Genomic DNA, 15,041 nt, shown 5'->3' with positions numbered 1-15,041 from the left:
AATATCACATAAAGTAATAACAACAAAATATTTAAGGAGGAAAAAAAAAATAATGTAAAAACCTCAACAAAAGCTGTAAGGAGAGCAAGATGTCTAACTGCACAAAAATAAAAGTAGCTTACATAAGTGTTACTCTAGTGTCTGGAGCTACTGTCATAAAGTGTGTTTAATGAGGATGGAAGAGTACTGTTCAGAGACCCACGGACAAGGGGTAAGGGCCAGGTTAGTTTATGGCTGAATAGCTCAGGCTGCTTTCCAGTGATTGGTAATGCAGCCATAATATTATGATTCTAACTGAGACCAGGACAGCTTTGGCTTTGGATTTTGGGCACAAAAGGAAGCAAGGCTTTGCAAGGACATTTCTTTGTGCAATGTTCAAGGTGCAATGTTTGCACCTGAAACATTGGAACAGAAGCTCTTGGGACAGGGTCTAAATCCCATCTCTTAACAGCACTGAAGTTTTGGATGCCTTTCTTCCCCTCTGTGAACAAGGATCTTGTTTCAAGGAATATATGATTTACAGAAAGAGAGAGGGACCTGCTTAAACAGCACCGGCTACTTGCAGAGAAAGAATGAGAAATGAAATCTTATAATGCATGCAACAGTTAACATCACATTCTTCACAGCTTATCCATGTGGCTGTGAGCTATTAAATAAGAAAAGTTATTCATCATGTTTATTGGATTAGATAGAAAGATAAAAGAGAGAAGGGAGCAGATGGAAAATCCAAAGACAAGGGGTTTGATTGTTAATTTTAAGATACTAGTCAGTTAATGAAGTAGTTATCATCACTGTAAGGAATAACCATAAAGGTTTTTTATGGCAGTTACGTCTGTGTCTTTTCCCAAAAATTCAGACTAATGATCCAGTTCTGCAGCATACAAAACATTGAAAATATTCCAAAAGCAAAGGAAAGCCGGGGGAGTTAAAGGAGTGAAAGTACAATTTGTCCGAAAGTACAAATCTCTTTCAGTGGAGATACATAGATTTAAAGGGACTTGCTTTCCAAGAAAACGAGGAGGGAAAAAGGACATTCTAATAAATGACCACTTTTAAAGTATGCTGTTTGCTCTATAATCTGTAATTCAGACAGCTTCTGTCACCTTGTCAGTTCAGGCAGCTGGATGTTTAAGAAAAAACAGACAAAATGAAAGAGAGCTAATAGAGTCACCTTGTCACAGTCACAGTATTCAGGGACCTACAGCCTTTTTTCTCTGGATGAATGGGAGAAACAGAAAGTTTGATATGCAAATATAAATGTAAAGCACCAGAACTTTTGGAAGTCAGTGGCCACTGACATTAACTAGAGCACTGTCTGTTGGTAGGTGCTGTCTCTTAGAGCTGCCCATGAATATGAAGTATGTCCATATCAGAAGTTTAGATCCTGACCCATGTATCCATCCCAGCTTCTTTTGGTCTTCAGATTTTTTGCACAGTGGCAGAGTATCAAGTGATGCAGCCTGACTGCAGGTGGGCAAGGACTCAGACCACTGTCATGTATTTTTTTCTCCTCCAGAAATTCAAGACAGAAAAGGTATAGAAAAGCTTACTCCTACCTGGTGCCTCTGATACGCAGAGAACATCTTTTCAAAATCTTCTAGATCCAGCACCTTGAATGCCTTTAAATCATCAATCTCATTCCAGATTGTGCCAGGGATCCTCTCCTAAAGGGAAAGGACATATTTTAACAAGATAGCAAAAGTATTTAGTTAAGAACATCCAATCCCATTTGGATAGATCATTGTCTTCTGCTCACTGGTCAAACTGCAATGGACTACTGCTGTCATTTTAGTGGATACACTTTGTTTCAATAGTCAAAGGAGAAAAAATAGTGTTTTGTTTTGATTTTTACTTCGGGTTATTTTCTTGGGTTTTTTTTGTTGTTTTGTTTTGTTTCTTGGGTTTGGGGTTGGGGTTGGGGTTTTTGGGGGTTTTTTGTGTGTTTGTTTGTTTTTAAACATACCATTTTGTATTTTTCATCACAGCAAGCCTCTAATGAAATGGCACATTCCAGGACTAGAAGACCATATCTTAAGTATTATCTATGATCCCACATTCAAGAGTGGCCATCTGTCTAACACAAAGATTGTGGTCACGCTGAAAGGAGTGTTACCATCAGGAGAAAAAAAGCTTAGGAAAAGCACAGATGCATGACAAACCCCAGATATATTTTTGCAAATTTTTTCAGGTTCTTTTGTAAAGCCTACACACTCTTGTGTGTAGTTTTCATTATGTCTGCCTGTGAAAGTAGTTTAAGTTATTATTTTATTTTACTTTTAAGCTTTTGAGTCTTTGAAGTCTAATTGTTTCCTATTACATGAACTCCTTTGTCTACGTGAGGCCTTTGTTGAGCCAGATAGACACAAACAATACCCAGATCCCTGAAACAGCCTAATTCACAGTAACTCGAAATGTTCACAATTCTTGTGATGATACAGTATCCTGAATACTAGGAATTCTAGCTGTTTGGCAGGTAATTAGCATGGAGGAAGACAGGCAGAGACTTCTACTTGCTGTCCACCAAACCCAGAAAAAGCAGGCTCCTGTAGTACATGAATTAAGTAATCAGCAGTCATCCTAAACTAAGTGAAGGTTCTGGGTCTCCTGCTGACATTCTCAGGACAGATGTCCTTACTGCCAGAGGATACAAAGATCAAACTATCTTCTCTTTCTGACTGACTCTTAAGGTGCATGTTGTTTGAGACAAGCTTTGGGTGCTCTTCATACAACTGACAGCACTATTCTTCAGTTCGTTTAGTTTAGGAAGTGTATACTTATTGTACTTTATTGACTGCAAAAATAATGAAAATGATGATTAAAAGAAAAAAGAAATAGACAAAAGGAATTGTAAAAATGACCTAAGCAAATCCCAGGAGATGAAGTGCAAACAGAACAGTGATGCAGAAAAAGCCAGGAACCGCAAGCAATAGCAATGAAACCCTCACACAGGTTTCAGCTCTAAAGTATCTGACTTGAACCTACATGGCAAAGTGTGTTAACACTTCATTATCAGAACTAATTAGGAACAGGCTCTACTTCCCATTCAGAGTCATCAAAAAGAATGAGGGAAATGTGCTAAGCCACAAGACTCAAGGAGCAAGGAAAAAAAACTGAGGAGGATAAAATGAGGGGGAAATAAAAGTGTGAAGTGTTCTGGAGGAAATTCCTGGCAGGGCAGACACTGAAGGAAAACCAATACCCTTTCTCCAGAGGCAGCCTGTGAGTGCCTGAAGGTAAGGAGGGGTGTCTGCAGTGCTATTCAGAGTGAGAGCTGTAAAGTGTAAAATGTGACCTCCTGATCAGTATACAAAGATATTTATAGTTTGAATAGTAGAATGTTGTCACCATAAGGTGCCTTCTTTGTTACATACCTCATGTTGTGTCATGTTTGGTAAACACCAATGTTGTTGTGATAGCCTTGTTAATGGCCACCTTGCCTTGTATATTGGCTCTGCTGCTCCCTGCACCCCCTAATGGCAATAGATGACATCACCCAGTATGTAGATGAGCTGAACTCCCATGGGGGTTAGCAGCCAGGGGAGGTGGAATTAACATCTAAACCCCTAGAACTGTGAGCCATGGCACAAACCTGACTCCAAACTACATTCAGGAGTAAGGGAGAACATTGAGCAACTTACTGATGTTCTGGACCTTGTCGCCATAACTACACAACACTTGCTATGCATGACTACCCCAGGTTTTCAATGAGCCAGTGTTTTCCCAGGGACTCTTGTGAGGACAGAAGCTCCAGCTCTGCCATGCGGCAGAGTTGATCATCTCTTCCTCCGTGTTGACCACTGGGAGCAGCAGTGGTGTGTGCAGCCCCTTGAGCCTCCTCACCTAGAGCTGACCTCAATAAAAGGCATTAAAAAGCAGCTGGTCTCCTTGCTCGATCTTTCCAAGGCCCTGTCCTAGATGGGAGCAGCACCCATCCTGAGCGAGCTCACCAATATCATTGTATATTGGTGAATATACAATTGGTGAATCTACAATGGTGAAGAACCTTGCAATCACTGTGGCTCTTCTTTCCATATAGGAAGACCTTGTGATTGTAACATGGCAAACAAGTCTGGGAGGCTCATCTCAGACAAAGCAATAGGAGACAAAATTAATTTTCTTTTTATCCTAGCTCTGAATTCCACTGCCAATCTTAGCCAGAAGCAGCCAGGCAGAGTGATCATTCTCATTCAATTTCCAGGCTAGCTTTGTAAAACATGAATTATAAATCCTGAGGGATATATTTGAACAGCTGAGCAGTTCTCTGAGTGCCTCACTGTTTCAGACTGTCTAATCAAACACTGACATGGCAGAATATTTATTGACAGGAGTCCTTAAAGTCATCACTGGGATAGAACCCTAAGGATGTCAAAAAGCTGTATGTTATGTTTGGCAGAGGCTGGATGTGACTGAAGACAGCTATTCATGAGTCTTGCCCATCTACCTGTCCAGCTGCAAAAATCTCATGGGAGTCAGGTTTCCTCACAGAAAAAATACCCTACAGAACAGTCTAGTCCGAATGAACTGCAAAGGTGCCAAAACAGGAAGTTCTGGGACTCAGAAAAGGACTGCAGAGAGTAGTTCTCCCCCTACTTTCCCAGGAAAACAACCCAGTGAAAATTATTCCAACTTCAATTCAGATTAATTTTAAGAGCCAGGTTGAATCTGGTCCTGTACAGGATGGATTGTATGCCAGTTATAGCAGAAAGACAAATTCCAAAGCAGCACCCATTGTAATGGTGTGCACAAACAGAACTTTGACAAACTTTGATCCAATTTTAGGGTTAATGCAGTCAAAGAAAAATTGAGGCAGGCAGAGGTATAAACAATCTTTGTTACACCTAACACTTACAATGGGACTGACCCTTCTATTTCTAGTATAAACTCTGTCCTTGAAAATTTTCATGTTGCTGCCAGATAACTTCCTAGACTGAACTCTTGATACACAGTTTACACAGTTAGGAATTAACTGGCTGATAGTTCCTTGTCATCAGCCAGATAAGACAAAGCATTATAAGAGAAACAGACTTGCATAATGTGGTTGCTGTGATAAATGATTCTCTCAGAATCATAAAAATATTTATGGTCCCTAAATAACAATTTAAAATAAATTCTTCATTCCTTCTTTTCATTTTTTTTCTTCTCTGCCTTTAGAAAGAAAAAAAAAAGGAGACTAAAAAAAAAGAGCAGTCATTTTATCTGTAATGTTTTTCTCCCTATCTTAATTTATTTGTTTATTCATTCATTTATTCATTCTACAAGTCTTCCAAGATCCACGATTCCTGTGCTTTGGAAAGTCTTGGCCCACTTAGAGAAGCAAGCCTTGTGAACTGTACTTCCCAGCATCCTCTAATGAAATGGTGACACATACTAGGTTAGGAAACATCTTATTATGAGAACAAGTATTGACAAGGCATTTGCTCCATCAAGCTTAGTTTTTGGTATGTTGCATTTAACATTTCATGCACTGTAGCAGTTGCATCATTCCACCTTTATAGGTGGAATCCCAATTTGCTGAGAGACCTAATGACATTAGAAAATGACAGTGTTTTGTGGCACTAAAATCATATCAAGCTGTCCTCTGCTACATCTAAAGGATGATTTTATTTACCCTGATAGATAAATAATGATATTCCGGAAGGCATCAAAGCCCATCATGCCTCAGTAAACTCACAGCATGAATGACAACCTACAGTATTTCTGTTTGACCTGCAGGTTCAGAGAAACCATGGAAACTATGAGTGTTCTGTGAATACTGGAGCAGGCAATCCTGCTTATTAGTAGCTTAATATGTGTAGGATATTAACCAGAAAAGTGGAAGCAACTTAAAAATTTAATTCAGAATTCCATTATGAATCTGAAAAGTGACATGAACAAAGGACATTTTCCAAACTTTGCTCTTGATATTAGATCCTTTCTGCAGTGTGAGAAAAATCCACTTCAAGCAAAAGCTGTATTTTTTGCCCTTTTTTTAATCAAGACAGCTGTTTTATCTCATTGTAGGCCTAGGCACCACCATAGCTATCATGAGTAGCTTCACAATGAGATTTTGGAGAACTCTTGGAGAACTTTGAATCTCCAGCAGCAGTCCTTCATAATTTTCATAAACCTCAGTCTCCTTCAGGGAGGAAGTTCCAGAAGTCAGAATCATTGATAACATTATAGAAATTAGTGTCAAAATTAACATTTTCTGTTTATGTGACTGGTTGTTTTGGGGGTTTAGGTTTGGTGGTTTTGATTTGTTTTTATGTGTGTGTAAGTATGTGTGGTTTGGGTTTTTAAAAAACACCAATATGGTATGTAGAAGAAATACCTTTCTTATGAAACTATTTCAGTCAAGACTATTTAGGGTTGACTAAAGAAAGTCTCTCTGACATCACTGACGAGAGCCATTACCAGGACACTTGATGGGAAACTGCTTCTCAGCCATGAGGTAAGGAAGCAGAGTAGTTGAAGGTTGACTTGATTTATTCTGAGAACTTCAAATCAATACGTTTATATTTATTAAATAGGTAACTATTTAATCCATACTTCCACTGTTCTTGAAACCAGTCCATTGCTTGGATTAACCACAGAAGTTTGACCTTTGGTGCTGTGTAAAACTCAGAGTGAGAGAGCACTGCTGCCCAAAAACAAAGAAAGGAATCTTTCCAGATATTACAGTGGTTATATTGCAGTATCTTTTTCTTAAAAAACAGAGATCCTCGGCACCAGCACTACTGTAGTGCTGTATGAATGGAATTCACAGACAATGCTACAGTGCTGTATGAATGGAGCTGTAGTGTGGAAGGGCTTCATCACAACTCAGCCCATCCAGGCATCTAAATGTCTTTGCCAGTAGTCATTAACTCACATCAAAGTTAGCATAAAGTTCTTAATTCTCAATGAAATTAGTTGGCTGTTGGAGTTTCCTTGATAGAAGCACAAATCCTTTCCAGTCAAACCTTTTTTTGAGGTGCCCATGGGAACTGTGGACAGTCTGTGATTGTTAACTGCTAAGAGCTTGACTATATTTGATATTTCTCCTAACACCCAACAGCTCAGTTCTTTCCTTCCAAATACAAAATCAGCACTGGAAAAAAAAGGTGTCATATTCATGTTCTGGAGAATAGCCTTGATTCCACTACTGAGAATCTGACAAATCCCTCTCAGCCATCCCTGTCCATGCTCCTGTTGGCCTCTGTTGGCTTTCCCTCACATCCTGAGGCAGGCCGCATGGACAGAGAGGAGTTTCCTCTCATGCAGGTTGTCTCAGTCCTGGCCTCAGCTTCATACTTACCTGAAAAATCTCCTGAGAGAGACTCTTTACTAATTGTTTAGAGAAAGGTGGTCTAAACACTATGCAGAGATACCGAAGAGCTGAATATTTGACCTACTTGCAGCCCTAACTTTATGTACAGCTGTTTCCAACACTGTGTTCCGTCACCTTGCTGTGTTTTGCGTATTGTTCCTCAAAATGTTTTTTTGGGGGGAAGGTTGTATTCTTGTGAACTGGAAGTTAAACCCTACCACAGACCACAAAAATACTGTGCACACTTCCAAGCCTCAGTTTCCCAGGCTCAAAAACTTGAGATGTACTGCTCCCAGAGAGTGTGTTTATTTTGAATTCTCACTCATTCCAGTCTGGCTACTCTGACAGCTCAGTTCAGGAGAACACCAAAGAAGTGCAGCAAAAGTAACAAAAGGCATGACAAGGCCCATCCAAACCTACTCAAGACTTTGTGCTCAGAGGATTCATGTCCATGTGAATAGAAAGATATTGAAGCAGGAAATCTAGGATACCTGAGAAAGATGACCAAAGCATATCAGCTTCTCCAGCAGTCAGTCAAATAAATAATTCCATAACAAAGTGCAACCCAAGTTACAACATGAGCCACCTGTATTGGCACCACAACCTCTGCCATTTTGCAGAACCATATCAGGTTCAAAATACTAACACTGGCAGACACCCCAAAATGAAAGCCCTGCTCTCTTATGCCCCTTTTCCTAACTATTTTGACCTCCTCATCCCACCACCCAGGTCTTCAATTTTATTAGCACAGCTGCCTTTACTCTTATCCAGAGGGCAGAAGTCTACAGTTACTGTACACTAAGCAGAAACACCTGTAACTCTCTCTTTTTCATATAAATTCATATATATACATATATTAGTTATTATTTCTTTTCTTCAGTGCACTAAGTTCCATGTTCTGCAAAGGAAAATAAATCCTTGTCCTTACATTCTCTTCAACATCCCCCATGTGGCCTTGACAGACAAGCACAGATGGTGCAGCAAACATTTCACTTCACTTTATTTTAAAGAAAAGGAGAGAGGGGGAGAGAAAGTTCTTTTGGCATTCCAGAGGTCTCTGGACACTCATTCCAAATGCTGGAGTTGGGCCCTGGGTGAGTTTCAGTCTAAAAGAGAACCTGGGTTTCTGGGCAGCAATCCAAACTCAACACAGACACCTTTTTTTCCCCCCTAAATCAGTTTAAAAAATTAAGACTTAAAGAGAAGGGGAGGGAAAAGAAGAAGGGAAAAAGAGAGAGAAGGACCATAGAGAAGTGAAGGGGAAGGAGACACAACCAAGGTAGAAGAAAATGAGTGCAACAGGAAGAATCCAAGTCCCCTGGGGGTTTTTTTTGCCAGTCTGGGGTTTTATCACCAACAGAGTTCTAACCATTCAAGGAGAAAGGTGGCTTCCCTCATGACCATGAACAAACAGTGGGGAGAATCAGAACACCTTTCTCTCCTTAGTGATGGCTCCTGTCAGAATAGGGGTGGCTGGTTTTCCAGATGGTTCTCACCATGTTTTGCCCACAGTGGCTCTGGACATCCTTTTTCCCTGGTGCACAAATGAGAACTGGCACACCAGTCTGGAGATGTCCAGATATCACTTATGTGTTTGGCCCCACTACAGCTTTGCTTAACCAGATCATTTGCATGCCCAGATCTAAGCAGCTTAATCTATCCAGCACCTTGCTCATCACAGGGGGTGTGCTGCACTGCTGGAGAACTGGGGAGATTCCCTCAATACAATTAATGACTCCTACTGACCACAGTCCACAGAAAGCTACATGCTTCTATTCCACTTTTCATTTCATGGCATTAGTCAACACTGGGGTATACTCAGAAAGTAAATCAATTGAGTAATGCAGTTTCTTACCTCACTCAACTTAGCCCAGTTGAAGGATTTCAGTGGATGTGAAGGCTGGGGGATAGTTTTCTTCTTCAGACTAGGGCCACTGGTGCTGAAGGTGGTTGTTGAAGGGGGTGCCATCCCCATGCTGAAGACAGGTGGTGCTCCTGGTGGAGGAGGAGGTCCTCCTGGTGGAGGTGGTGGAGCGGGAGGAGGGGGACAGCTGGAGAAAGGGAGAGGAGGTGGCAGCGATGGCAAATTATCAGACATGTGAGAAGAGGACAAAGCTAATGGGCCACCTGGAGGAGGGGGTGGTGGGGGTGGGAAGGAAATGCTTCCCCCTTGCTGGAAAATAAAAAACACAGAGAAAAAGAAAGCAAGCAGTTTAAAAGGCACAATAACTCCATGTTGCCAGTTGATGTGATTTTATTACGACTCTCAAAATATTTGATGTTTTCTTTAGAGCCTCCTGCACTCAAAGCCATGCAATAAAGGGAGGAATCTTAGATTTCATTTAAGAGAAAGTTTCAAGCCCATGGAGTTGTGGAGAAGAGCTTGAAAAAAGGAACCATAAATGGTTCAGAAAAACAGCAACCTAGTAAAAGAAGCCAAAATGTATTATTTTCTCCTTATGTAAGAAAAAAGAGAAAAGTTCAATCTTACGAACTTTTGAACTCCTGGGTTTAAAAGCTAAGTATTTGAAACACTGAATACCTGTCATTAGGCCTCACTAACACAAAATGGGAGAGGGGAGGAGGGAATAAATCTGCTTTCTGCAGTGTCTAACTTCTCAGGGCTGTGTTCTGGTGAGTTCTGGTGGCTCAGGCACACTGCTGGGATAGAAGGAGCACCAAACAAGAGGGATCATCTGCAAATGTCACTTTTACAGAAGAATTCTGAAGCAGCTCAGATGCTCTTGCATCTTGCAGCATGATAGGAATCCTCTTTCTTATATACTTTTGTATCAGGGAGGTTTCTCTTTATTCCACTGAAATAACAACCAGGGCCACGCCACTCATCAGTGAAAATTATGGCTGGAGGAGGACACTATGCCTCAGCAGCTCCTGCAAGGAAGGTGCCTGAGAAGGAATGGAGCAGTGTCCATGCATTAACCATTCTATATCACCAGCTAAGAGATTTTGGTCTCAGCTAAAAGCTGAGCAGTTTCTAAGTATTCTCTATTATGACCACAGCTTCATGCATAATATGCTTTTGTTCATCATTCACCAGTTAGCAGCCTTTAAACAAGAATGGGGAAGGGTCCCAGTCTCATACCGAGAACTCATTAAGTTGAGCCACTAGATCATTCATCTGGTCTCGGGTCTGGCGCAGCTCCAAGGATTCTTTTTGCAGTTTGTCCTTCATTTTGTTCAGTGTCTTCATCATTTCATCCTTCTCCCGAGTCTTTGTTTCACATTCCCGCTCCTTCTTCTCTAGCCTGCTCATCAGCTCAGCATGGTCTAGGGGGAACACACAAGTGGGACTGATGAAATAAAGCTCACGAACAGTCCCTGAGGATATGTAGGTTATGGTGAAGTAAAGCTGACAATTCTGTCAACTCAAGCAGGGATGTATAATGAGAGCAAGAAAAAGAAAATAGAGTCTGACTGTCCTGACAATGACCCTCAGTGATCAAGACAGCAATGCCTAAGTTTCAGTTAGACTGTAAAATCACTTCATGTGAGAACTGAAGGAACCCCCATCCTGTGAAACACATAAACTGTCCACTATGACACAAAATGTCTGAAAGTTTGATGATCAGTTTCTGCCTATGCATACACAGAGGATGCACTCACCTTTCCGAAACTTCTCTGCCTGATCCCTCCATTGCTTGACCTCATTTTCATTCACTAGCCTGAAAGATGAAATGAGATAGTTTAAACTTTTTCTGAGCTACACAGGTTGAAAGGCACGTGATCATTATGCGTAGTGATTAGCAAAAGGCAACCTGGTGAGTATACAAGTTTCTATAGGATCACATCAGTGGTCCTTCTGGATGCAGATTATGCTGCCTAGCCCACAGCTAATATAAAAATTATGCTTTTTTGCTCAATCTTATAAAAAGGGATAAAGGAATGACTGGGAAAGAAAGTCCTGATAGATGCCTGTCTTCAGGTAATGCCCTCAAAGTGCCAGGTCTACTTATTTTGAAAGAGAGAAGTCATCACTAAAATAATCACAGCTGCTATGGGTTACAGATTACCCCATTCTTAATAGAAGACCAGATTGCCATAATTTTTTTCTGCTTTCTGTGATTCTGTTTTTTCTTTCTTACAAGGAGGAAGGACACTTCTCTGTTGGGTAATGTATCAGTAGCAAGGCAATTCTCATATCTCATACAGGTACAGCTATTTCCTATTACTGAAAGAAAATATGCAGAGCATGCTGGGGATTGATTAGATATGCAGAATGAAGAGTAGCTATGAAAGTAGAATGGGAAGATCAGGCATGAAATCCACAATGAAGCCTGGTATCGAACACCACTATATTTTTCCATTACAAGAAATCAGTTTTGATTTTGGCTCATGCCTATAAACAAAAGGAACTGTAAAATTTTTAGTACAGGAGAATTTGGTTCCATATGGGACTTATGTTCTATAAATGTTCTTTTCAGTAAAGAACTTGGAAGGGTAATGGGCCATGAATTACCTGCAGAGGCAGTTGAATGAAATGAAGGATCCAAAAGTTTGGCTAAAAAAGGACTGAGAACAGGGAAGTTGAGAAGAGAGCCAGCTCATGTAGCTAGACTTCTCAAATGATGCATCCTATGGGAAAAAATAATGGTAATGCCCTCAACCAAATCTGTGGGTGAGAGCAAACAGACATTTTATGAAGAGGTAAGAGCTTTTGTGCGCCAAGTGGGGACTGCTTTTCCCTATCTGCAATCTTTCTAAACCATGTGCTCATTAGTGAGGAATGGGATCTACACAGAGATGACGACATTATTTTTACTTTTTAGTATCAAGGAAAGCTTTCATGAGCATTCTAAATGAAAAACGCACACGAGGAAGCCTTGTTATAAAATAATGAGCATTTCTGCTGCTTTTCTAACCAGAGTAACAGAGAAGTCAAATACAAGCACTTTGCTAGAAAACACTGCCAAGCTAAGATGTCATTAGAAGGAAACTACTTAGAAGACTTAACTACTTAACAAGACAATGTGAAGCTGTAAGTTAAAATAAGAAAGTCCTCACATATATTTTATTTCTTAAGCACCTGCATAATGATCATATCCTTATACCTGCATAACAGAAATAAACAATAATAGTGCAGCTTACATTTTAATGATGTTTTTGACACTGAAGTTTTCCAATGGAGCTATATCTGGATCATCTCCTCGTTCATCCTGAAGAACAATTTGTTGGAGTATTCTGTCCAAGAGTTGCCACTGCTGGAAGTTTCCTCCATTCCTCTTATCTATATTGAAAAAGACCAACCCATGAGAACTTCCAATTCCATGAGAAAATGCACAGACCTGCCAACAAACTGGCATTTGTTCCTCCCCACCTTTTATTTCAATCCTGTGTGTGATGAATTACAGAACACAAAGACTAACTCTGAATAGTTGCTAGCAGATCATTTACAAACACCTGGCATACTGAGACACCACATAACAGGCATGGGCAACTTTGTGTCTGATGTTCACCTTTAGGCTATGTAACCCTTTTGACAGGTTAGCCATATGTTGCACTTTAAATGTCTATGAAAAGGATTCCTTTGTGATAACTAATACTCAGTGTTTTCTGGGGCTTGATGTTGAGGTCACTGTAAAAATAATGAGATGTTCTATCTGCATGCTTGCTTATCTGCAGGTCAGTGAAACTCAACTGGCATGAAAAATTTGTACAAACATGACTGTAAGTGCAGAGATAAAGAACAGAAATTGAACTAAAGGGACTGTTCTCATGGATACCAAAACAGAAGAGCCAGAGCAACATTAAGTCCACCTCAGCTCTTTAAGTTACATAACCTAGATCTTTACATTCTTTAAAACTGCTCCAGTACAATCCCGCCCTGGCCTAACAGGATTTAGTCCTTCTGCCACCAAAAATCCCAGTCAATACATAAAGCTTAAGCTCTCTTCTAAAGAGTAATATCAAAGAGGCCACTGAGACAAAGTATTGCTTGAATTTGTGCATGGCAGTACTTGATTCTAATGAGAGCCTGAGAACATACCATATATCATATTACTTGCTGAAAAGCACAGCACAGTACATCTCCCTCATGTTCCCTTCTCAGTTTGACTGCTTAAATACGGATGAAATTAATGAAAGACCAGACCTTCACTCCTAATAGGATCAAGGCAGGCAGTTCGTTAGTGATCTTGCTGTTACACTCTGGATGCATAACTGAACGATTTTATTGCAGTTAACAAGGAGACTGTTATCACTACCTTTGGAAACAAAATCCAATATTATTTTTCACTTTGAGTTTGGGAGCCCTTCACTGATGCACTGCCATTAGATACCAGCCTGAAGACTGGGACTGGTACTGTGGAACTTCCCAGTGGCAGAACAGCTTTTAGTACTGCACTGTTTCACCAGAAAAAATCTTCAGTGCCTTTTTTTAATTATTCAAAATGCTATCTATTTCTGGGAATTCCCTGATCTATAGCACAAAGACTCTTTTTTAAAACTTCTGATTTAAAATCATTAAAAGTTCTGTCAGTGACTAACTGGAATGTCTCAGCTACTCAAATTTATCTGCAAGTGCAGAGAGGTCAAACTGCTGCCCTAAGTATTGCAACAAATATTTTGCTGGGTAGAGTCAATGTAAGTTACCAAGTTCATTTGCCACAGCCAAGTTCTGAATGGGAGACGAAAGCAGTGCGTGCCCTGGTATCTGTGAACTTGTACCTACACCAAAGCTTCACTGAGTTCTCCAATACTCCTTGCTCTGGAAATCTGTAAATATACTTACATGGCATCTGCAAGCAGTGGTGGAGGATGGATAACAAATAGGGATAGGCATCTGTATGCTTCAATCTCTTCTTGATCAACTCAAACATCTGAGAGGCACTTTTTGTATCAATGTGGATCTGAAGTGAGAGCAGAGGAAAACCATCCAAACTGAAAGCCTGATTAACTGTGAAAGATCCAATCCATACAAAGACAGACAAATTTCCAGCAACTGGACCTCTGCAAAGTCTCCTGTCATGTCCAGCTGCAGGTTCCAGGAACAGGCCACATGGGTCTTTGACACCACCATTGTCATCCCTGTACAGTATGGAAAAGATCCCCAAAGTAAAGGGCTAGTAAGGTGGGAGGCATGCAAAGCCACCAAGACCTGTTCTGGAGCAAGCAAAACATTTGTGTCCTAGAAAATGATGGCACAAATAGTAGAAGCTAAGCAAGAAAGGGTCAGTTGTTTTGTATCAGTGTGCAGCAAGAGCTGTACATGAAGAAAGAGGGGACTAAATCATTCAGATTCAGGACCCTACAGTTTTTTATTGATGCTAGAGGTTGTCTTTGGTTTATGTTAGTCTTTAAAATCCACATATTCTAAAATACTGGTCCTTTCCTCAGGCTCTGAGGCAACAGTCAGCAGCAGAGTTACATGTAATCTTGGGAAGAATATCAGAAAATTGCCCAAACTTCACCCATAGTCCTGCGATGGGGATGTCTGAAACTAGAAGGCATCCAGAGCATCAGGACTGAGAACCTGAGAGCACAGCTGAGAACCTCCTTCACTCCTGAATATTCAGGCAAAGAAAAATAGAAGTTTTTATCAAAAATACTCATCAGAAGCCGTTTGTGTGACCACTGTTTTCATTGTTCACACATCATAAACCTCCTGCTTGCTAAATGAGAAACAGTGAAAACAAGAGCATCAGCCACTCTCAGCATCAAAGTCAAAGATTAATTTTAGGGAGCACCAAAGAAAGGTGCACCAAGCATCCCAAGTAGATGCAAGTTCAGCTTTGGC

General features: G+C 40.5%; 1 protein-coding gene across 7 annotated transcripts in view; it reads right to left on the bottom strand.

The window, feature by feature from the left end:
• DAAM2 (dishevelled associated activator of morphogenesis 2) overlaps positions 1–15,041 on the bottom strand; it is a 221,564-nt gene that overhangs the window by 50,370 nt on the left and 156,153 nt on the right. For all 7 annotated transcript variants that reach the window (XM_086869239.1, XM_086869254.1, XM_086869245.1 and 4 more), the window contains 6 exons: positions 14,037–14,154; positions 12,395–12,533; positions 10,913–10,971; positions 10,392–10,576; positions 9,144–9,461; positions 1,557–1,664 (listed from right to left, as the gene is read on the bottom strand). In XM_086869239.1, the coding sequence (XP_086725365.1) occupies positions 1,557–1,664; positions 9,144–9,461; positions 10,392–10,576; positions 10,913–10,971; positions 12,395–12,533; positions 14,037–14,154 (927 nt within the window). The remainder of the gene's footprint in view (positions 1–1,556; positions 1,665–9,143; positions 9,462–10,391; positions 10,577–10,912; positions 10,972–12,394; positions 12,534–14,036; positions 14,155–15,041) is intronic.

Source organism: Cyanistes caeruleus, chromosome 2 (genome assembly GCF_971803275.1).
Source record: "Cyanistes caeruleus chromosome 2, bCyaCae1.hap1.1, whole genome shotgun sequence".
Classification (NCBI taxonomy): domain Eukaryota; kingdom Metazoa; phylum Chordata; class Aves; order Passeriformes; family Paridae; genus Cyanistes; species Cyanistes caeruleus.
The sequence above is the reverse complement of the archived record's forward strand: the minus strand, read 5'-3'. Positions and strand labels throughout refer to the sequence as shown.